This window comes from Xenopus laevis, chromosome 1L, assembly GCF_017654675.1.
Source record: "Xenopus laevis strain J_2021 chromosome 1L, Xenopus_laevis_v10.1, whole genome shotgun sequence".
NCBI lineage: Eukaryota > Metazoa > Chordata > Amphibia > Anura > Pipidae > Xenopus > Xenopus laevis.
The window spans coordinates 121,543,233-121,567,713 of NC_054371.1; the positions used below are offsets into that span (position 1 = coordinate 121,543,233).

A 24,481-nucleotide genomic window follows, 5' to 3' on the forward strand; every position below is an offset into this window, starting at 1 on the left:
TCTTTTAAAACTTTTTTATTAGATAACAATACAGCATTTACTTTCGTCATAGCTGATTTTTATATATATTTCTACTTTCAGAAAATGTATATTCTCCTACGCAGAGGAGGACAATGTCATCATATTCAAGTACCCAAACGGGTAAAGAAAAACCTTTAGTTTCCATCATTTCTCACAGCTTTACAGCATAACTCAAAACATTCTGACCTTGGAAATTGCATATCAATAAAAATTAAACCAACAAACCTAAACAACTGTTTCTGTGTTTATTGTAAAGATACAGTATTGTTTCTAGCTCAGTGCTTATGACCACGCAAAGTTCCATCGCGTAGGTTTCAACTCTATCTAACTTACCCCTTGTAATATTTTTTCAATTATATAAAAAATTAACCATAAAGCTCCTGCCAGATATTTTAATTATAACCTGGTATATGATATCCAAGGATATTCCAGTCTCTTATTCAAATCAATGCATGGTTGATCGGGGAATTTGCACCCTAGCAACCAGATTGCTTAAAATGGCAATTGAATAGCTGCTGAAAACCAATTGAAACATTGTATCAGAATATCACTCTATACATCATACTAAAAGAAAGGTGAACCACCCCTTTAAGTGAGCACTAAGATGCACACACTTGCTCCCCCCCCCCCTTTAGCACTCTAGGATACAGGGTACATGATTTTCTAGTAGACTTAAGGTATGAAGATCCAAATTAGGGAAAGATCTGTTATCCTGAAAACCCCAGGTCCCGAGCATTCTGGATAACAGGTCCCAATCCCGTGAGCAAAAGTTGATTTCTGGAGCTTTAAGGGTGGTTAACCTTTCAGTTAACTTTTAGTATGTTATAGAATGGCCAATTCTAAGCAGTCTTTTAATTGGTCTTTATTGTTTATTTTTTTTTATAATTCTTAATAATTTGCCTTCTTCTTCTTCTGATTTTTTCCAACTTTCAAATGGGGGATCAGTGACTCCCATCTAAAAAATAAATGATCTGCAAGTCTACAAATGTATTGTTATTGCTACTTTTTATTGCTCATCTTCCTATTCAGGATTCTCCTATTCCAATCAGTGCACGGTTGCTAGGGTAATTTGAACCCTAGCAATTAGATTGCTGAAATTGCAAACTGGACAGCTGCTGAATAAAAAGCTAAATAACTCAAAAACCACTAGTAATAAAAAATGAAAACCTGTTGCAACTTGTCTAAGAATATCAATCTCTACATCATATTAAAGGTTTACTCAAAGGTGAACAACCCTGTTAAGAACCCTGCATCAGCTGTAAATTATCAGGCTAAAATCTGTTCAAAGAGAATGGCTGATGATCACATCATCGGATGACAATGGACATCTGCATATGCTTCACAGATATCGTGACATTTGGCCAACTGCAGATTTTTTCTTTAGTGTCATATTACTAGAGTGGACCGGGGTAAGATCAATAGCTACCCTACAGAATAAGTTATAAAAAAAACAGCTGGTAGGACTATTAAGAGGAAGAATTTCTTGAAGTGAAGAGTTATTGAGCAGAATACAAGAAGTGTCTGTGGGAATATGGTTGCACCCTATGTCCCAATATTTTTCTGTAAAGTCTGTGTTTGTTATCTATATTTATAAAGCTCAGCAATGATGCCTCAAAAAGTAATAAACAATGCTGCAAATTATGCCACAATGAACTAATTGGATCCTGTTATATCCTTACAACCCGTACTGCTACAGAATGTCTGTTGCTTTGAAAAGCACTCACAGGATGCCTGGTCTCCATTGGTCTTTGTGGCAATGTCATTTTTGTCCTGCCGGCCCTTTGTTCCTGTAACCTCCTCCATTTGGTGAATTTGCGATAGACATAGTCGTGGATTGTGATGAAAGAAGAGCTTGCCATGTATGATGGTCAGGTTGTGCTTATGCCAGTCCCACAGCTGGCGTAGGCTGGGATTATCCAAAGCATAGAAAGAATAGTTGCTGAAAAATAAAAATTATATATGTAAGCAAACAGTTCATTTTCCAGTGTATATTTCCACAACATGCCCAAAACGTGTTGTTAAATGGAACAGGTAACAACATAAAAATATGATTGCATTATAAAATGCTTGAGGCCGGACCATTATTAGATAACAGGTATTTCAATGATGTGTACAATACGTATACTATAACGTTATGGCATCATATCTTACTACGCGTAAGGGACATTTAGACTAACAGCAAACAGGGAAATTAGTAGTTGTTTCCTCCAGAAGGCTAGAAATAAGTTACATAGTACTATATTGTGGGAGTCCAATAAAAAATGGAGATCTTTACAAACTTGTAAAATATTGTCTAAACCCCCTTCCAATCCACTCACCCTGCTTCCAACACTTCTCCCCTAATTAAACGCAACTTGCGGAAGAATGACAATGACACCAATGCATATGATCTTCTGATCTTAAGATATCCAGAAATCTCTTCTATGAGTCCCAGGTTGGCTTCTAATTCTGTTGCGATATTATCTGGCATAAGAAAACCGAATGTTAATGAACAGATCTTTCTCCAGAACAAAATTAAAACTGAACTCTACGAGAATAAGGTGAGGGGAAGTTCTAATATGTTATTCAATGACATACACACATTTTCAGTTGGTCCTTGTTTATTTTTTATGCCTCTTGAATAATTAGACTTCACATTCTGATTCTTTCCAGTTTATAAATTCTATCTAGTTGTTAGGAACACTGTTTCTGGCAACACAAATTCTATCTGGTTGTAGGAGTCACAATTCAAATACAGACTCTTTCTCCATTTCTCTGCCTTCAGACCTTCTTCTTAACACTGCTGTTGCTAGGGTAATTAATCCATACTGTAAGTAAGTAACTTTTCAATTTATTTTGTGGTTTTTGGTTGCCCTTCCTATTCAGGCTTTCCTAAATGGATTGTTATTTATTAATTATTTTTTGTTTATTTTTCTTTTTAGGCACTCTACTATTTATTTTCAGTTGTGATCTTTGCTACCAGACGGTTTCAAACACTTACAGCTGCACAAAAATTTGTAAAGCTTTAAAGACCAATTGTGATTTGTTTTAAGGTGGCCATACACTGCCAGACATCTGCCCCGATTTGGCCATCCACACAGGGATCTGAAAGCTGGCCCACTATACACTGGGATCTGCGGGGCCCATCAGACAAGGACCACATTCATGCCTTGTCCTTGTCTGATGGGATTTTCAAAGCTGCCTGATTGATAGCAGATAATGGTTGTGCATGTCCATTGGAGGGCCCCAGACATGGGCCAATAAGTTTATGACTCTCGAAGGACAGAGCTTTTAAAGTTATATGCAAGGATCTCAAAGGTAATGACATGGCATGGAGATTAGTCACCCACAATAAATCCCCTCTTTTGCGGGCGTCTAATCTCCTCCAAATACTTTCTCTGTAGAAATAACGTAAATTATCAGTGGGAAAACATATGTGGCACTTGGTTTTTCCAAAGCCTCCCAAAGTTTCCTAGACAATATGAATATTATTTGAATATACATTATTTATTTATTGCCCACATAGTTATATAAATATTATTATTGATATTATTTCAAATATTCCAGTCCACGAACAGGTAGTACGTTAGATCAGGCAACAGAAAAAGGCAAATATTAAGTAACTTAAGTGTTGTCAGTAGGAAGAAGGATGATGTGTGTATTAAAAATGTATTTTAAAAAAAGTAATCAAATAGGCAAAATACATTTAGTTAAAAATGAGTGCATAAAAACAAATTAAAAACAGCTATATTTATTCCATTTATATTTTTGAAAAAAATACCCTTCCATGTAAAATTTAGGAACAGTGGCATAAAGATTTATGTACAAATGCAAGTGCAGTTTGCAAAGTGCAATTTTAGACATACATAGCTATGTTTTTCCCCAGGATGCACTTTTTCCCCCCAAAATTACAGTGTAATTGCAGATTCAGTAGGACTTGCTCTCAGCAAAAATAAAGGCGGCCATACATGTAGAGATCTGCCCGTTTGGCGACCTCTCCAAACAAATGGATCTCTACCCAATATGCCCACCTTGATGTGGGAGATATTAGGCTGATACCTAGGGCCCAACAATCAAATCCCAACATTGAGCATACAGGCAATCAGATAGAGGACCGCATCAGCAAACCAATAAGCAATAAGATGCTGACAATCTGTCGGCAGCTTATATCTGCCCATGTATGGGCATGTACATGTGTAGTTTGTCAAATTGAACGAACATTTTTCAAGTTGGGTCATTTCTGGCACTTGCCATCAAAATTACATCTGAGTCTTTTAGGCTTAAGTCTGCCGTGTGTACTGATGCAGCCACTGCAACAATAGTTGCACTTCAACACTATTCATTTGAAGTACTGAGAGTGTGTACCTTTAATAAATATTGATTCCTGCAACAACTGTGGGCATTTTTACAATTGAGGTTTTGGCAGTAATCGAGCATGTAAATGATTTTCTTCAAAGCACAATCTAACACTGGGTTATACTCACTGCCTCCACGGAGGTTGATGATAAGACTACCGTTGATTACTGTGCACCCTCTTAATTCTTGAGCAGATGTCACAGAGTCAATGGTCTTGACATTCTGGAAGATGGTGCAAACTTTGGGGCAAGGTCCTGCGCATGGTGTACAAGTACGGCTGTAGAGAGAAGGTACATTAAGAAATTAGAAATATCATACTTCCAAAAAATAACATATTATGGTGGGTTTTAATTATTGCATTAAAATTTCAGTTTTCAATGCACCTTAAACTGCAGTTCAGCTGCCACAGATGTTTATTCCATAGGTACAAGGAGATTTTTGCATAACAATCATGGCAGCAGGATATAGAGCTGCATTTTCTCATTTTACAATTTCTTTAGGGCAATTGGAATGGCAAGGGCCAGTACAACTGTTCACATATCATAACTATCCTATAGAGATTTTATATAGAGAGAGAGAAAAAGAGAGAGAAGTCCCACTGTGATGCACAATAAAAGATAGAAATTGCACAATAATTGGAGTGTGAGTTCATCTTGGTACTGTATATACACAGTATATTTATCCTATAAAGATTATATATATATATATATATATATATATATATATATATATATATATATATATATATATATATATATATATATATATATATATATTTTACACACACATACAGTAGAACCCTGATTTTTCGGTTTCCCTGAATATACACGTTTCTTTCCCCATACAGACAAGTGCCATTTCCCCCCTAGATTTGTTGTTTTCCTGGAATTAATGCCATTTGGACGCTGTCCCTTAGGAAACATAAAATTGGGGTTCTACTCTATTATTATATATATTTTTTACATACATGGTATAACAGTATTTAACACCCATAGGTATAATTATTATTATTCTTTAAAAAGCCATCTAAACATTCCCAAAACAACACTTCTTAGTATTATAAGCTCACATAATGCTGTACACTTGTATGGAAAAAGACCCCCTCTAAACTAAACTACAATATTAAAATTCAGAATAGTAGAAAATATTGGAGCTATTTAGAACACCTTGTGCACCTCTAAGCATATTAATGATGGTAATCGACACTTGGCACAAAGAAGCCACTACTTACGTGGTTGAGTTGGCAATATAGCCTGATGGGCAATCTGGCATGCACTCTCCCTTGTGGATGACGTATGGAGGACAGGAGTTATCCCGTGAATTTTGGCACCTGCTGTTCAATTCTTGACAGGTATTGAAGTCAATGCAGCGCCAACCCTGGAACTGGTAAGACCCTTTGGGACATGCAGTGACACATACACCCTCATTCTGGAAATGCCGGCAGGCGGTACACTCAGATGGATCATTAGGCTTGCGGCAGCTTCCTAGGCACTCTGGGTGGCAGCACTGTCCATCTGGCAAACAACCACTCCCCTTGCAATCTGAAGGGCACACTGTGCACAGAACAGAGAAAGTTTGTAAGAAAGTGAGCACATAGAACCAGTACTTTCAGTTTGTACAAATTGTCATTTTTTTTCTAGTCAATGGCTGGTTTTTCCCTACACAATAGAATGGATAGTAGCAGTAGTCGTCCCTTTTCAGATCTGCCTCTCGTGCCAACACTGTTGTTAGCTACTTAGCAAGCGACAAAGCAATTGGTCTGTATGCACACATTACTAAAGTACAAAAGTGTTATTGATTATGTTGTCAACTATATACACAAATGAAAGTTGACATTGAAGGTAAAAACTCGTTCCAGGATCCCCACAATTTCCACAGACCTTTACACAAGGGTGTATAAGGGTAACTGGGCCACTATATGAAAAAAAGATGTCTAGTACAAAGACTGAGCAACCTACAGTTACCCTTAATCAGGGAGTAACAGAGATTAGAAAACACAGTGATAGTAGGATAGCAGATTTCTATGTTATCACCCACAGTCGGCCAAAATGCTGTAGTACAACTGCGCACAGCACACTGATAGCTGCATGCTATCAAGGGATGCTGATAGTTGTAGTTCAACAACATGCAGGGTACTGGACCAGAGTATACTCTTTCCAACCTCTGTAAAAAATATACATTCAATCTCAGTTGTTGATGTGTGTGCTTAATGCAATATTCTTGAACCAATGGCCCCTACAGTAATTCTGAACAGTACTAGGATGTTAACGGTTATTAAAACAAATCTGCAATGATGAAATATCTGGTAAAACAAAAAAACAGTGGGTTTTTTAAATGAGAAATCCTGATTTGGGTGAACTCAGAACCTGTCATTCTGCAAATGGCATACATGGGGTGAGAAGGCAGCTTGCCTCACTGAGCTCACTGAAGGAAATGTTAGTAACGGGTTTCCAATGTATCACAGGTGCAGCTTTAGTAGGAACAGCGGTTATTCTTTATATTTATCAAGGCAGGTAGAGATGCTGAAGAGATATATAGGTATTGCTATCTGGCAGCTACTTGCAGGCACAAACACACACACGCTCCACAAAACACACACGGATATAGATATAGATATAGATAGATATATATATATATATATACACACACACACAAATACGCAATGATTACAAAACCACATACTATTATCTTCCAGCTCCAGGCTTATTCCAATCCAGAACTTTGCTGTTGCCCAAGCGCCGCCCTCACCCTTAGCCAATCCCATGGCAGCTGGAAACAGACCAACCTGGGATCTGCCCTCCTCCCTCCCTCATCCCAGCTCTCCTCAGCTGCTCCCCCTCCACCAAATACTGGATGTACAGAAAAGAAACTACGCGATTAACCCCTTTAATGCCAGCGCAAGGTTTAGATAGAATCAGCTCATCCAATGAAGGTAAACATCCATTCAACATAGCACTAAACACTTTTAAATTAAATGACTCACACAGGGAGGGATTAATCTTGCTACTGCTGCGGAACACACACACATAGCAACAAATATTTGCACAAAGTGACATGCAGTTCAGCCCGCGGAGCTGCCTAAAAGGATTCCTAGGAAAGGCAAAGTGACTACCGATATCACATACATGGTGAGGCACACTCTCTCATCATAAGCGGATGTGCTGCTTTACTGCCTGTCCTGTTTACTTAGATTGAGGAACAAGGATTAAAGCTGTTTTGGAACTGACTGAGAAAGTAGCAACACCTCCCAGAGCTCCAGCTGCTGTGAGCCTATGAACTACACATCCCAGCATCCTCTTCATGCCACCATCTGAATGAAAATTCTACGTGTAATAGAGACAATGCTGCAAAATGACATCTTAGTCATAGATCAGCTGTCCTTAGAGCAGACCAAATTATTTGACAATATCTCTATGGTCAGACTCCAATAAAAAATTGTAATGACCCCCTGGATAAGTCTAGGTAGAAATTTCATTATGGAAGTTTGAGCAAACGTACTTCGTCATTTTGATATGTTCCTAGAAAAAAAATTTACTATCTACATTACTTAGCTACTACAAACCTCCTTATTCTAACCCTAACCTGAATCTGGAACCTTACATGATGATTAAATTATAATAAAATCTGCAGGAAATATATAGTGAATAAAGTACCCCCTGTTGTAAAATATAAGGATATTATAAGTTACCAAGGAGTTTCATGACCATATAAAAACACGAGGCCGTAGGCCGAGTGTTTTTATACAGGTCATGGAACTCCGAGGTAACTTATAATATCCTCATATTTTACAACAGGGGGTACTTTATTTATTATAATACACAAGTTTCAGTGAGTCATGTGACAGAAATGACATCAGAACTCACCGTTTATAACTGATGACATCAGAACTCACTGTTTATAAGGATATAATTTACAGGATATTCATGGCTTTTGTGTATTATAAATGTATAAATTATTTTTAAAGACTGTTCCCCTAGGCTTGGGTCACTGTGACCTGTGTGGTAAATACATACATGTCTGCATCTAACTACAACTACCACAGTGCTCTGGCAGCCACAAATCCTCTTATAAATAAGAAACACCTGGGATTCACAGGACAGAGATCTCCCCCAAATCCTGCTACCACCATAAAATATGCCAAAACCTGCAAATGTAGGTTGCAGTGATAAACATTTAAAAGTTACCCAGACCTCACAGTATACTCAATAACTGAACATTTTTTGCCGCAGCTTAAAGCAGTTATTTCTTCAAAAGATTACAAAGAATAAATAGTAAAACCCCTTTTTTTCCCAGTAACCCAATCCAGGGCCTTTAGACAGGCTGGTAATTCCAGCCATGCTGCATACCAAAGGCAGGAGCGTCTGAAGCGTCAAAATGGAGCCCTTATAGAAACACAAAAATAAGGAGGTATTTAATAAATATACAGAAACAAAATATTTTGATGAATTTATGAGACAGGGTAGAACAGTAATATTCACAGGCAGCATCTGTTAATGCTTCCAGTGCCTTCACAGAGCGTTGTATGTCCATTATTGCATGGTCTGATTTTTGACATTCTTTTACTTATATGCTTCCTGTTATGTGTCAACTGGTACATAAATACCCTTAAGGGCTCTTACACACTGGCTCCTAAAAATGCATGTTGAGCTCATCAAATGCAAATATTGTGTTTGTATACCTTTTTAAATGCAACCAAGTGAGTTTTTGTGAGGCCAACCTGCAGGTCTCTATCATATTGTAATATAGAATGGATTGTATTATGAATATACTGGAGAGTACAACAGGCAGAATATATAATGGAATCATTATATATATTACTAAGGATGCACCGAATCCACTATTTTGGATTCGGCCGAATACCGAACGGAATCCTAATTTGCATATGCAAATTGGGGGTGGGAAGGGAAAAACATTTTTTTACTTCCTTGTTTTGTGACAAAAAGTCCTGCGATTCCCCCCCAACTAATTTGCATATGCAAATTAGGATTCCGTTCAGCCGGGCAGAAGGATTCGGCCGAATCTGAATACAGCTGAAAAAGGCTGAATCCAAATACAGCTGAAAAGGCAGAATCCCGAACCGAATCCTGGATTCGGTGCATCCCCAATAATTACAATTATTTAACAAAACGACTCTGTGCTTGTGTTTTTACACAGGGCTGCCATACTAGTCCTCCAGCCAGAGCTCCTAGGATACTCATTTCTCAAGAAGAAGTCCATACCCTGACCATGACTTTTAAAGATCAAGGTCTTGCCAGCGAAATCGAGAAATTATACCTTTGTAATTAATCAGAGGATCAATTAAAAATACAAAACTAGAGAGGGGATACAAAATAAGTAAAAACACTTCAACTCCTATTCTCCTTATAAAATACGTTTAAGGTTAAAGCCTTGTAAAATCCTTGTTTTTTTCTGTTTCGGTATATTTCACTGGTTTAAAAAGATGTGAAATAAGGGTCTTGGACTTGGATTCACTGTACTATTACAGGAATCCTAAACCTAATGAATGGATGCAGGGCTCATGTGGTATTCTTCGTTAAACTGCAAACACGGCTGCAGAAAATAAGGTTTTAGCAAATGAAGCAACAATCAACACGGGGAAAAGTGGTATGGGTGGTGTAACAGGAACTGGTCGAAGCTCTGATAGAAAGTGGATAGAGATGTACACAGAGGTATCAGAAGTAGAAGAAAGCAGATTGTAGTTAGTGTGGCTAACAGTCAGAGCAAATGTAACATCAAAGGTACACGCTGCAAGGTGCAGTATTGGGGAGGGAGGGGGGCACTGGGATTAGTAATCTCTGCTGCTGACATTCCATGCTTACAACCAACATGTTCTGTTTAAAGGTCATTAACCCACTCACTGGCAGAAAGCATAACAACAAAAATGAACAGTGAGATTTCGCTTTCCTGTCATTGTGTTCTTTGGACACAACTAGTCTTTTACTCTATTACTTTATTTTTACACAATCTTCATCCGGTCTGTAACGTGTCTGTATCATCGCCCTGTTCTGCCCCCCAATTCATCCTCCCCATGGTACGTGCACGGAGGCGATTTCCCCCTCTCTTGATCTAGCAGCGAGCTGACCCTCATGACATCACCACAAACCCATATCAGGAGTCCGAGGGAAGGGGTGGGAGAGAGGAAGACAGGCAGCAAAGCAGGGCCTCAAAATTCCTGAGGCTAAATAGCTTGGTGATTAACTGCTTCATCTCCTGTTCAGATGGGGTCTAGTGCTGCATGAACAGTCTGCTATGTTTTCTTGGACTACCAAGGATTTAGGTCTTCTTTTTGAAAAAAGGAATCTTTTATTTTTATAAGTATTATCAGAGTCTAAAAGTTCAGACTGCATGTTTAAAGGCAGACAGGTTACTGTCTAATATGTTATTCCTCACGTCTATGTGTTCATTGAATGCTAATAAACCTGACCATAGTGTGCAAGAATTGATTATAATAAAGTACAATTTCTGTAAGGAGCTGCACAATATGTTCGTTTCGTTAAAAGAATGATTTCTTCAGCTGACCTCAACCCCTTGTAAGACTTCTTATTTTCTTTTAAATTACCATATATATATATACACTAAGCTAGAGGGGTAATAACCTAAATGTGAAGATAATAAATTGGTTGTATTGGGAACAATAACTTTAGTATATAGCTAAGGTCTGAACTGCAGGTGAAACCCAGGTCCTGATGGAACGTGGAGGGCGTGGGAAGAGGTTCAGAGGGTGGAGCACACCTACCCATTAAGTCGTAAATTGTGAGTCACGCCTGCATTTTTATCTTCTTAACTGCCCGAGGACTGGGGGGTTGATGGGGGTTAGAGGAAAAGGCAGTGGAAGTTAGGCAACGCATTCCTCAAACATAGATCAAAGGCTAATGCCACACAGGGGGCTGCAATGCTGACATTTACTTTCTTCTTTGCCTTCACCTGGAACCATTGCATTGTCCTGGGTGCAAAATGCAAATTCTAGCATTTGGGCACCAAACTCCAGCACATGTGCCTGCACCCGGGCCGAATCAATGGTTCTGGGTGCAAGCAAAGAAGAAAGTGGTCAGTGTTGGGGCTGATTTTTGGCTTGTGCTTTTCTGCAAGCCACGATGAGCCCCCGTGTGGGATCAGCCAAAGGGATACTTTTATCCCACTTTACAGCACACACACCAGAAGTAAGACAATGCACGCCAAAAGGTGTAAATGAGAATGCAATAACCTGGTTTTTAAAGAAAAAAATAAAGAAAAAAAGGGGCTAGTGCATCATTATACACTATAGTCAAATTGGGCTGATTCTCAGCCTGCGGTTAATGCATCAGCCCCTACACTTGACTCAGTGGTCCTCTGTTGTCTGCACCCAGAATCATTGCATCAGCCCAGGTGCAGACAACATGGACGAATTTCACTACCGAAATCCACTCCACGTGCCTGCATCTGGGCTGACACCTTGGCTTCCAAAGCTTCCAAAACGTAATTGGCTTTTGGCGTAGGACCCAGAATATGTGGCAGGTGCACTTGGATATTTTGTAACAAGATAAGCAAAGAATCAATTGTAACAATTTAAGATAAGCAGATCTCGTTGGGAAAACTGTGACTTGCAGCTTTAAGGGCAATTCACCTTCATTAGCAAAACTAATAACAAATAAAAAAAAACACAGAAATGTGTTCAAACTTTCATAACCTGACAAATATGAAATGGTTATTAGGGGTGTGGCCACAAAAATGGGCATGGTCAAAATTTGCTGCGCTCCATGTGGCAAATCTTTTTCTCCTTTTTTCTATTTCCAAAATGTTGGGGGGTATGGGAAGGCAGTGTGCAAAGTACAACAAAAATGGGCACATGCAGCTGTTTTTTGTGTGCTGTTAAGTAAATGACCCTTATTACTTTCAATGAATTTAAAAATACTAGGCACAGACAATGGTTTATTCTAAGCATGAAGTGAACAGTATACCTAGAGTCAGGCTAGTTATGCCAGTATTGTATTAAAATCATTTCACAGGATTTATAGATGTGAAAATGATCACAGTTATGGCATGTCATTCCAAAAAAGGCTCAAGGTGCAAGACTATATATTTTCAGAATGAGGAGAGGAGTAAAAATGGTTTGAGAAGTTAGCCCAAGGCAGCATTTCAATTCCAAATGACTTGCTCAAATAGTTAAACTGAGAGGCACTTCACCATAGATGATCTTCCCTTCAGTTGACATTCAAACTTTTCTCAGTCTTATGCTTAAAGAAGTGGATACACACGTCAGAACTGTGGAAGCACAGGCTTTTTCTCCCTTTATACACGCACACACAGACGTCAAAAGCATGGAAGTATGGGTTTCTGTCCTTTCGTAATCAGCATTTTTATTTATTATCCTTTATTTAAACAGCACTGACACATTTATGCGGTGCATTACAAAGACCAGTCTTTGTTATTTCACAAAACCTGCTGTTCCCACTAGCAGACTTGAGATGTGAATATTCATAATGAAAGGAACAACAACAACAACAAATATAGTGAAATCCAGATATCAGTTTGTTAATCAGGAAGCACAAATAGGTTTTTAATGAGCAGTTGGATATTTCTCTCAGCTTTACCTTACCATCTCCAATCATGTCAATCATGTTAATTGACATGTTGCGGGACCTAAAATTGATTTGCTGCGGGGCCAAGTATCACCTAGTTTAGTCACTGCACCCAAGCACATTTCTAAGATAGGAAATACAAGCTAACAGTAATATAACATTATGACCTTTGTATAACAAACATTGCTTAAAAAATAACCTTTAAAGACTGAGATTTTACAATTCATTAAGATTAACTCTTTATCCTACCTATCCTATATCTCAGGAAATGCCTTTTCAGCGATTGACATCCATTTTGACCTAGATGTTATCATTTAAATTATTTTAAATTAAAAAAGGCATCTTACTACTTAAAAAAAATAAGAGGTCTCTAGAAAACCACAATTAATCACTTTCCATCTGCTTCAGTTAGCGGTCTCCTGAATTTATCTTCATCCTGACAATGTGAATTCCTTTCCCAAAGATGTGTGGCCTAAACAGGAAGTCATTAATACTACATCACTAAAGTTAAGCAGGAAATTGACCTTATCCACACCTCACTGATTCAGAAACATACTGTTTATTTTAAGACTGCTATTTCCTGGAACACAATTCCTATCATAACTACTTCCCTTACTGCCCTTTGACATTAGGATACAATACCTGTGTAACCTACTTGTTACTAGTTTGCTCTGTGGAAAGTAGGTACAACATATATATATATATATATATATATATATATATATATATATATATATATATATATATATATCCTTGCTATTTTGTTTTCAAAACTCTCTTTTAAAAAATATATATATATATATATATATATATATATATATATATATATATATATATATATATATTATATATATATATATATATTTAAAGACAGAGTTTTGAAAACAAAATAGCATGGGATAAAACATGCTGAATTGCACAACCAATATTAGACACAAGCCAGTAATGCAATAATAGGAATACAGAAGCTGAAGTCTTATTGTTATGAGACTCAGGAACATGAAGTCCTTAACATGTTACTCTTGTTATTATACTTGTGTCGTAAACGCCTTTATGGCATTATTATTATTATTCTGCTCTAGGTGTATATTGGACATATCAAACTAAACATGACATGTATAATTTGGCCCTTGGAAAGACGTTTAAAGAACCATTTTTCTTTAAATAAATAGGAAGAAATGTACTAGAGATGCAACTGGGGAATCCAGAAGGCAAAGCAGATAAATATGCCAATTTCTCTGAATGTATTCAACTGGTTTGACCAATAGCTGAGATACAATGCAATCTGCATTTGGGGCAAAAGGATTCAGGCAATTATTTAATGAAATGGAAAATAAATAGTTAAATTCTAAAGGTGGCCCTGACCAAATATTGGACCTGAAAATTTGGGGCTTAAAGCAAAAGATCCACTAGCCAGTGCACTCTCTGAGTGTAAAGCTGTTTAAAGGACCAGTGATATAAAAATTTTTAAAAATTTGTTTCTACATAATGAAAATTAAGAAATCATTTACAGATACTCCGCTTGCGATCCTTTTCAGAAAAGGCGACAGGGTGATGATCTATCGTGCAGCGCTTGATTTCTCCTCCCTGGCTATCTCCTCAAAAAAAGCAGGGAGGAGAAATCAAGCACTGCACGATGGATTGTCGCCCTGTCTCCTATTCTGAAGAGGAGCGCAAGCGGAGTATCTGTAAATTATTCCTTAATAAAGACTTTGCGAATTTAAAGTTAAATGTGTCTTTGTGTTTTTTTTCATTATGTAGAAATTTCTCTGGCAGTACAATACTTGTGATTGTAACTTCATACTGATAAAATGTGGCCATCCCTAGTTTAAAGTGTCAAATGGAAGTTGCCCTACAGAATAAGCTTTAAAGAGTAAAATGTTTAATTTTAATTTTAAACCCTTTATGCAATCCTGCGATTATTGCTTACCTTTTTGACAGTGGTCCTGTGTCCAGCAGCGCTCAACCAATGCTCCGTTGACTAACGTATGTTTGCACTTACTCTTGCCTTTTACTGTGCCAGGACAAACATCTCCACACTCCTCTTTATTGTCTCTGTTGAGCTCAATGTAATTATCCTCCACAGAGTCAAGAATTATGGACCAATCAATCGTAGATAGATAACAAAGCTCATTATTTTTCTCAATTCGAACAGACCCTCTAGTAATGTTCATTAGGTTGTAGAGCCCAATCTCCTTTAGGTGGACCATCTCAAAAATCACTAAGGCATAGTTGAAAAAGAGGCGAGTACCACGGATAACTGTAAGGTTGGGGAAAAGGTCCTTTAGACTTTCTAAGCCGTAGACCCGAAAGAGCAGGAGGTAATCTGTGATCGTCGTGAGCTTGGGAAATCTCAACCCTCGGAAGTTCTCTGGTTTGCTGGTGAACATAAGCAAGATCTGAAGGTGACCCTCAATTACTGTACAGTCCTCAAGCATACTGAACTGACTTATATTATTTCGGATATCCATACTGTAGCAAACTGTTCAGGTGAGAAAAAAGCGAGAGAAAACAGAGAAAGATATATATTAAACACTTAAAAGGTTTGTGATTGTAACATTTAAATAGCATGCAGCATTTTAACTGCCAGTGTTTCACTTTCCTTAAATATAAACAATTTCTGTTTTATGACAAAAAAAATAGTTATCTGGTTGCTTCCACCAGAGAATAATTAGTAATTCTACAGTTAGCAGTACACCTCAACAGTACCAGTATACATCAATAAAGGGGGATACAGATTTAAGAAACAAGGATGGTCAAGCAGAGTAACCACTTTTTTTATCTGAGAATGTTGGAATATGCATGTTAGCCAACCATGCAGGCGCGTAACTACAGATGAAGGAGACCTTGCGGCTGCAGGGGGGCCCAGGAGGTACAGAGGGCCCCATAAGGCCCTAATTAATGAGCAATTTCAACATATTTGTAAAACAGATCAACCTCTGGATATGTTGGGGGCCCTAAAATTGATTTGATGTGGGGCCAAGTATCACCTAGTTTAGTCACTGCACCCAAGCACATTTCTAAGATAGGAAATACAAGCACAGTAATATAACATTATGGTACAGATTTTTCACCTTTATTAGTTTATGGATGAACAGCAACTAAATGATACGCATATCTTTAAACAACATCATGGCTCCAAAAGTTAGCCTAAAGGAACTGAGCTGGGCAGCACTCCAATAGGAAGCAGATAAAATGCCTTTATTCACAGTATATGGAACAGAGTTATGTTTCAAGCCAACAAGGCTCTTCTTGCCCTAATAATTCAGATTCCAAAGGCTAGTTTAGTCATTTGATTTCTTTTTTCATTAGATTAACCATAAGTATTAGCAGTCACACTATACAGCATCGGTTCTGAAATCGATGCAGTGGTCCAAAGCAGTGACTGAGATGTACATTTATGCCCTACCAATCATTGTATCATAGATGGATAATTCAACATGAGGGGCCTTGTTTATTATTTTATTTTGTTCTTCTGCTTAAAGGAGTTGTTCACCTTTAAATTAACTTAAATTAACTTTTAGTATATTGTAGAGTGATATTCTGAGATAATTTGCAATTGTTTTTCATTTTTTATTTTTTGGTATTTGAGTTATTTAGCTTTTTATTCAGTTACTCTCCAGTTTGCAATTTCAGCAGTCTGGTTGCTAGGGTCCAAATTCTCCTAGCAGCCATGCACTGATTTGAACAGGAGACTGGAATATGAATAGGAGAGGTCTGAATAGAAAAGTATCCATTATAATACATTTGTAGCCGTACAGAGCATTTTTTTTTTACATGGGATCAGTGACCCCCATTTGAAAACATTTGAGTCAGAAGAATGAGGAAAAGAAGTCAAAACTATACAAAATAAATAATGAAAACCAATTGAAAAGTTGCTTAGAATTGGTCATTCTAGAACATACTAATGAGTGAACTTAAAGGTGAACCACCCCTTTAATTATTAATAACATATATTATATTCTCACGACTATTCAGTAAAAGTTGCCACTTGATAAACATGCAGTAAGGACACATAAGTATGCAATAATTGAGAAAGTAAATAAGTATGGACTATGACTAAATTAGCTGCCAACATTTAACGATCATTTTAACTGAACCTTTGCAGTATAGAAGAACTGTATGAAACATTACAGCCTTTACTGGAAAAAAACACCACCAGTCTTCCTATATTTTTAATCTTCCTTTTCTATTAATAAGATTGGTATCGAGCTTCATTTTTACATTCCAGATGGCAACCCTACTTATACCTCCTCTTAGGCAGCCTGAACCAGAAATGCTGCCTCTGATTGCACCACATTAATGTCTCCAGAGGTATCCTGCATCGTCCCTCTATGGATGCAGCCAAAGGGACAGATGTCAACTAAAACACCTGCCAAGGAACTCTGCATATGGCAATATACACAGCCCTTATGCTTAATACTGACTGTAAAACAGGCTGGCAATTGACTGGATTAGCGGTGCCACCATCTGCTGTGAGCTTTGCTGAGTCGGAACAATGGTACTGCAGGATCCTGCCTCTCTTACATGGTTACTGTACTGAAACCCTGCATCCTTTTAGAATGCTTTGATACAGCGAAACACGAATACTGTTCTTGCTCCATTATTTAAAAATTAGACCCCTCTCCAAAGCTAAAACTAATACACAACAACATACCTGTAGCTTTACTACATGCCATCATGCTAAGGAACTAGCCCAAAAAAAAAAAAAAAAAAGAATAGTACAATTGATCAGCACTCATCCAAATTTTTTAAGACTTTAGAAAATAGGTGCTCGTGCAAAGGTGTCCGCTCCAACTGGCTTATATAATGATAATTGAAGTCACAGCACCATCCATGTATATAAATGAAAAAGCCTTTAATCATAGCTCTGCTCTCAGACGAAAAAATATTGCAGGCTCAAAGCAGCCTTTTTTCAACTTAAATAAAAAGAAGGAAGCAGTAGGTGTGCAACCATTTTATAACAGATTTACTATGGTGTCCACATTTATCAAAATCCAAATGTTTCAGATTTTTTAAAATGAAAAAGCCCAACCAAGCTAGAATCCACGATTAGAACTTATTTATTATTTACAAAGCACGATTTAATCCGATCGGGGGAAAACTTGATGAAATCGAGCAAAAACCCAACTCGTACTATTTTTTCTATTGTTTCCCCCGAATCGTAGAGTGTTTTTCCCCCAAAAAAGCCAGAATTTTTCGGATTCTTGCCAGGAAAGCTTGAAATTGTTGGACTAGTCGGGCTAATTCCAGCGCAGGCCACAGAAACTTCCAAATAGGATAGGGACCTCCGCCATTGACTTATATACAACCTCGGCAGGTCTGAGATGGTTGATTTTCGGATTCAGACTATTTGCAAAATCGAGATATAATAAATCTCGAAAAAAATGTAGGTTTTTTTTCCACTAAAATTTCGGATTTTATATTAAAAAAAGCTCGAACTTTTTAGGTTTGTAGCATTTGGACTTTAATAAATAACCCCTTAAAGACATATTTTTGCCCCTGGCATTTCATGGCAAAAGCCTGCCCCCCAAGCTTTCATGACCAACTTTGGACTCCAAGCATTTCATGACAAGACACTGTGATGTTCCAGTTTAAGTAACAAGCACTCTGGAGGGGGCAGCTGGTGATGTGGGATGTTTTGCAAGCAATCCGTTTATACAGGTATGGGATCCATTATCCAGAAACCCGTTTTCCAGAAAGTTCAGAATTACTGAAAGGCCAACTCCTTTATAATCAAATAATCCAAATTTTTAAACAATAATTTCTTTTTTCTCTGTAATAATGAAACAGTAGCTTGTACTTGATCCAAACTTAGATATAATTAATCCTTATTGAAAGCAAAACTAGCCTATTGGGTTTATTTAATGTTTACATGATTTTCTAGTAGTCTTAAGGTGTGAACATCCAAATTACAGAAAGTCCTTTTTAGATTTTTGGTGGTCCTTCACTCTATGTTTAGGGTGTCCTCAACAGAGTAACGGCCCCATTCAGCCACAAAATCAGCTTTAACATAAACTCTGGAGACCCACAGCAAATTCAGTGTGTTTTTATTTCTCACACAACATGTTTCAGATACAGGTATCCTTCATCAGGTGCCAAATTAAGGAAAGACCCGTTATCCAGAAAGCCCCAGGCCCCAAGCATTCTGTATAATAGGTCCCATACATGTGTATTTAAAAAACCCCAGGTATCGAGCGTTCTAGAAAATAGGTCCCATACCTGTTCTCATATTCCACATATTAACATCTTATCAGTTATACTGTTCCTTTTATTATTTTTAACACAGTTCATGTAAGTACATCATCCTTCAACTGTGAATTATTAGCAAACGCCAAAGTGCATAACATCTTACAACAAGGGGTCTTTTGGCAGGGACAGTGTTAACTTGAGTGGTTCACAAGCTCTTTTCCAAGAATAAAGGAACAGACGGTTAGAACAGAGAAATCTTGGGTTTCCTTCCCACAGCTGGGGGAACGTCTGTTATTCAGAGATCTGCCACGTATCCTCAGTAGTTTTTCTGGGTTTGTTACCTCTGCATCTCTGTTTGTGTGAAAAGCCCCCACAGTAGCTGGGATGCGTAGGACAATTTTCTGCCAGCAAGCAAGCAGTTAACCAAAAGATTCCTCACAAAACCTATAACAGTTTAATATAACCTCTCCTATATAATCTAATAGCTCATCAAATTGGGCCTTATACAGATCCCTTCTATTGCTGTGTAACCTCTCAGTTCAACATAACCTCTTTATCTATAAACTTCATTCTCAGAGGTTGACAAGCTTAAGGCAATCGTGTCATTTGTCTTTAATTATCACACACACCAATTTTCCATTTCATGGGACAGAAGGTTAATTAGGTTTAGCTGTCCTTACAGCATTAAAGGGACATTAACACTCCAGCATAAGCCATTCTTATAAAAAAAATTTAACAGGCATAAAAAAACCAAATGCATACTATGTAGCAGAGAGAGAAACAATCTCATTTTAGTCTTGGGGCAAAATGTTGTTTGTGGATATGTGCTTTTTTTGTAGTGTCTTGTACGTAAATGTTGCTAACGCGTTTAAATTGATAGCTACAGTTAAATATAATTATTTTATTACATTGCTAAATTGTTTTAGACGGGTAATCTTTATGTAGGAAATAATATACCCTGTATTGTAAAACAAGGATATAAGTTACTAAGGAATTAATTCTATGACCATTTAAAGGCTGCTTTCACACATCATAAAACTTTTGAGTTGACCCATTGTTTTAATCTTTTATTTTACTGTAGGATGACGTTCTTTCTTGTAATATCACGGAGCATGAGCTATAAGGAAAGCATTACAGGTTATTCATAGGTTTTGTGTTTCACACAAACAGGTAATAATCAAATAAGGAGGACTATTTTAAATTCTTTTAATATTTCCTTTCATTTCTTCTTATTTAAAGGAGGATCTGTGGTATGTTCACACTAAGGGCAGTGGCCGACAGAGATTTGTCACCCAGGATTATTTATGTGCGCCTGCGAGCAGCGACAAATCTCCCAAAAACAAAATATCTCCATTGGAAATAACTGAAATCGCTGGCAGTAAAACCAACATATATGTCCTGAAATTGCCTCTGGATATGTTTGTTTTACCGCCAGCAATTTCAGTTATTTCCAATGAGACACATTTCTTGGGAGTTTTGTCGCCTACAGTCGCACATAAATAATCACGTGTGACAAATCTCATTGGTCACTGCCCTGAGGCCATGCACAGACTATAGGGTCAGTGCAATTGAACAATTATCAAATACGAGGACTATGCTGGTAGGTGCATGAGAAAATAAGATGTGACAACCTACATCATGATGCCTGTAGAATATCAGTATTAAAGACCTGTTCAAGCACACCACAACGCAAGTGCACCCTCAACTACTTATCTCTGCATGCCCTATATAATCATCAAAACAACAATCATCAGTGCTGCTGAATGAAAAGTGGACTCCAAATTTACAAGATGGCAAATAAAGGAATTGTATTATGAAAACAGTGTTGCTTGGCTTGATCCATATAGTTTGGCAATTATCTAAAATGCCAAATTAATGTGGAAAAGATTTTGGTAAAACAATGTCATACCAGGGGTGTAGGTGCTATATATGTCCATTGGAGGGCCACATCTATCCCACATACCTTTCTTATCATCAACTTAGATACAAGATAATGGTTCAGATGAAAGTATAAGCTTCCATCGTGAAACACAAGGGTTGGGCTGATAAATTGGACTTCTGACTAAAGGACTTCTATTAATTTGATGGAAAAGATAATCAGGATGTCTTAGGAACACCTACCACATTGCCTATGCCAATCCGTCATGCATTCTGTTAAGCAAGAAGCCTGAACTGTAGTGCAGTCAATAACTGCAAGAGTCAACAAGAACAGGGAATTTGACCTCAGACACAGCTTATAAACAAAAGAAAACAAATCACAGTCTTTGGAATGTGCAGTAAAGAAACTTGCTTGTGGCACTGCCCTAAGCCATAGTCCAAAAGGAACCAAACAATTGATCTTGCCAGTCTTGCTAAAGAATAGGATGAATTACATATATTGCAATTAACAAGGAAGAGGACCGATAAAATTGCTCACAAGACTTCCATGTGATCAACAGACAAAATGACAAGTATGAATTTACGCACTGATTGTTTGCGACAAGGCTTGAACTACAGATAAATGACTGCAGAGCTTGGAAGCACTAACAGGGGACACCAGCCAACTTTTCCATTCTGTGGGCAAACTAATTTGCCTGTAACAAGGAAACCGTTTTTGACTTATTAAAAATAGAATGCATGGTAGATGGTTTTTGTCCGTCCCTTAGCTTAAACATTCTAATAGCATGATGGTAACCATAGGATTGAAGAACAATTTACTGTGCCACAAAGACTGTGATATTAATATTATTGGGCTGATGTTATAACCATAAATAAGAAGAAATATTTTAAGTAATAGAATTGAGCAAAAAAAAAAAAAAAGTTCTTCAGGTATCCAGTTTTCTTTGAAGAAGAAAATCGCTCGCCATCCCCATACCTACACCAGTACTGACCTACAAGATTCCTATGTGCTTTACTGTGTCAAAGCATTAAAGTGCAATCTGACCCTCAAATATAAGAGTATTAAAGGAAGTGCCCACTGCCCAAAAAAAGTGGGACAGCTTTCATAGAGGCTATTTTTCCCCACACTTTGTTGTCCATCTGTGTACAAAGACTGATGCAATCAATGTCCTGTTTACATATGATTTTTTGTTTTGTTCTTCTAAGACCAGCTCTGTTTTCAATTAATAAAATACAGTCATACTAATGTCCACAAACACAGTCAGCTTCAAGCAGGAGCAGATAAAGCAGTTTGCTCTGGGCTGAACTGACAGCCTGTTTGATGGGGTGTAACCACTGTCAGTACACAAACCCCTCAAACAAGATCTGGGGGCACAGAAACATTTTTTGGTTATGAATAAAATAGTTTACTCCTCAGGTGGCAGCAAATGGTCACCTATGGTAATTTCAAGTGACAAATAGTATAATAATAATATTAGGTATCCTACTGTCCTGAGCGCAAGAGTGTTAAGGGCCATCAGTAAATTTTGCACAGACGCACTTAAGGACCTTCAGGCAGCGGTAAAAAGTCATTCCAGCTTTGTTTTCATGTAATGAATGTTGCACACAGTAGGAGGAAGCTCACGGTGTAGGCAGCCAGGTTTTAGGACGTTTCTCCCAACATGCTTACAGTATGTGCATGTGAGTGCATGTGCATAATGAATGAAAGCTGTGGCACCTAGATGCAGACTAGGGTGCAGACTCACAAAGCAGATTTGTGAAGATGCAGTTGCTTTGGCACCAAAATCCACTCCGTGTCTCAACCCAGGCCCCGCAGGACACCGCTCTGTGAGTCAGCACACATTGATTGCAGGCACAGGATCCGGCAGGGGCCAGTAGATCTGTTGATATAAACCAGGCATGTCCAAAGTGCGGCCTGGGGGCCAATTGCGGCCCTTTTTCAAATTTACACTAGCCCTCAGCCTCCATCATGAAATTAATAATAATGAGGCCCCCCTGCACAGTCGATCAGGAATCCCATGGCAGTAATATTAAGGCACATTAGTAAAATGATCTGCCACTTGGTCTATACTGCTGCCTGAGTGCTGAAGGTTTTAGCAATAGACACATACTGCCACGTAGTGACGAGTTGTTTTCGCATAGTTCTTTAGGGCTGAAGGTGTCAATAGACGTACGGACGTGCCAGTACAGTAAACTAAAGATGTATGGCGTCACTACGTTCCAGTAAGTGTCTATTGCTAACACCTAAAGAACACAAGCAGCAGTATAGACCAAGTGGCACATCATTTCATTAATGTGCCCAAATATTACTGCTACGATTACTCGATTCCTGTAATCTAATGTTAATGGTTCAAAGAATGTTGGGCTGAATGGTCGGCCCCCACACATTTTCACCTCACCAAATCTGGCTCTATGATATAAATGCAGGCTGAGAAACAGCCCCATGTGACACTAGCCTAAGCACACAAAGCACGTGCTGAATGAAATGCAAAACAGATTTCCAGATCACAGATAAACAGATGTCCATTATGCAGGGAATATCTGTGTTCTGTAAATGTAATTATCTACCTCACAAGAACCAAACATGGAGTAACTTCAACATCCCTATTAGCCACGTTTAGATCAAAAAAGAACAAAAAACTTTGTTTGTTTTTAAATTAAAATAATAGTGAAAAAAAGTATGTTCAGCCCAAGCACAATTGAAAAAGTGGGAGTACTGCCCCTTTAAGCAGAAGTCACACCAATGTTATACTGGCTACTATTAAAAACTATTCCAGTGAAACCTACCATTCTATTTGCTTTTCCCACTGCTTTACTACATTGTTTGCTCATTTTTAAATAATCTGAAATATGATGTCTACAACTTGTTTCCTTGTTTCCTACATAACTCTTCATTACCATTCATTCTGCATTGCTGTGCCCAATCTCTGGAGCAGGACATTTTTTCTGGTTTTGGCCTATTGGCTTGCAAATCCTCCTGCACCTACATAGCTTCCAACTGTCCAGTTTTTAGCGGGACAGTCCCAATTTTGACAGCCCTGCCCACAGTCCTGGATTGTTGGGGAAATTTCCAGAGTTCCTGTTTGATCTCCTGCACTGAACAGCTAAAAAAAAGATACAAAGTTTTGGAAATGTAATAAAATAAGAGGCTCTTGGCAGAGAGCCAAGAACAATCAGCACCTACAGTTATATATGTAACAATTTATGAGCAAATATACAATTGTAGCAATTTAAATTAAGCAGGTCTCTTGGGAGAACTGAGACTTTCAGTTTAAAGGGCAATTCATCCTAAAACTCCCAGAAAGGTGTTCAAAAGTTCCATTACCTGCCAAGTTTTGTATAATGGACATGGTATTTAGGGGGTGTGGCTATAAATTGGGCTTGATCAAAATATTTTCGCACCAGATCTTTTTGTCCTGCTTTCCATTTCTCAAATGTTGGGAGTTATGCAGCACAGAATAGTTATTACAATGATGTGCCTTAAGGACAAAGGAGCA

General features: G+C 37.9%; 1 protein-coding gene across 2 annotated transcripts in view; it reads right to left on the reverse strand.

The window, feature by feature from the left end:
• insr.L (insulin receptor L homeolog) overlaps positions 1 to 24,481 on the reverse strand; it is a 66,047-nt gene that overhangs the window by 14,202 nt on the left and 27,364 nt on the right. For both annotated transcript variants that reach the window (XM_041568984.1, NM_001088233.1), the window contains 5 exon segments: positions 14,845 to 15,396; positions 5,588 to 5,909; positions 4,485 to 4,633; positions 2,340 to 2,484; positions 1,746 to 1,960 (listed from right to left, as the gene is read on the reverse strand). In XM_041568984.1, coding sequence (XP_041424918.1) covers positions 1,746 to 1,960; positions 2,340 to 2,484; positions 4,485 to 4,633; positions 5,588 to 5,909; positions 14,845 to 15,385 — 1,372 coding nt within the window. In that variant the 5' untranslated portion in view covers positions 15,386 to 15,396.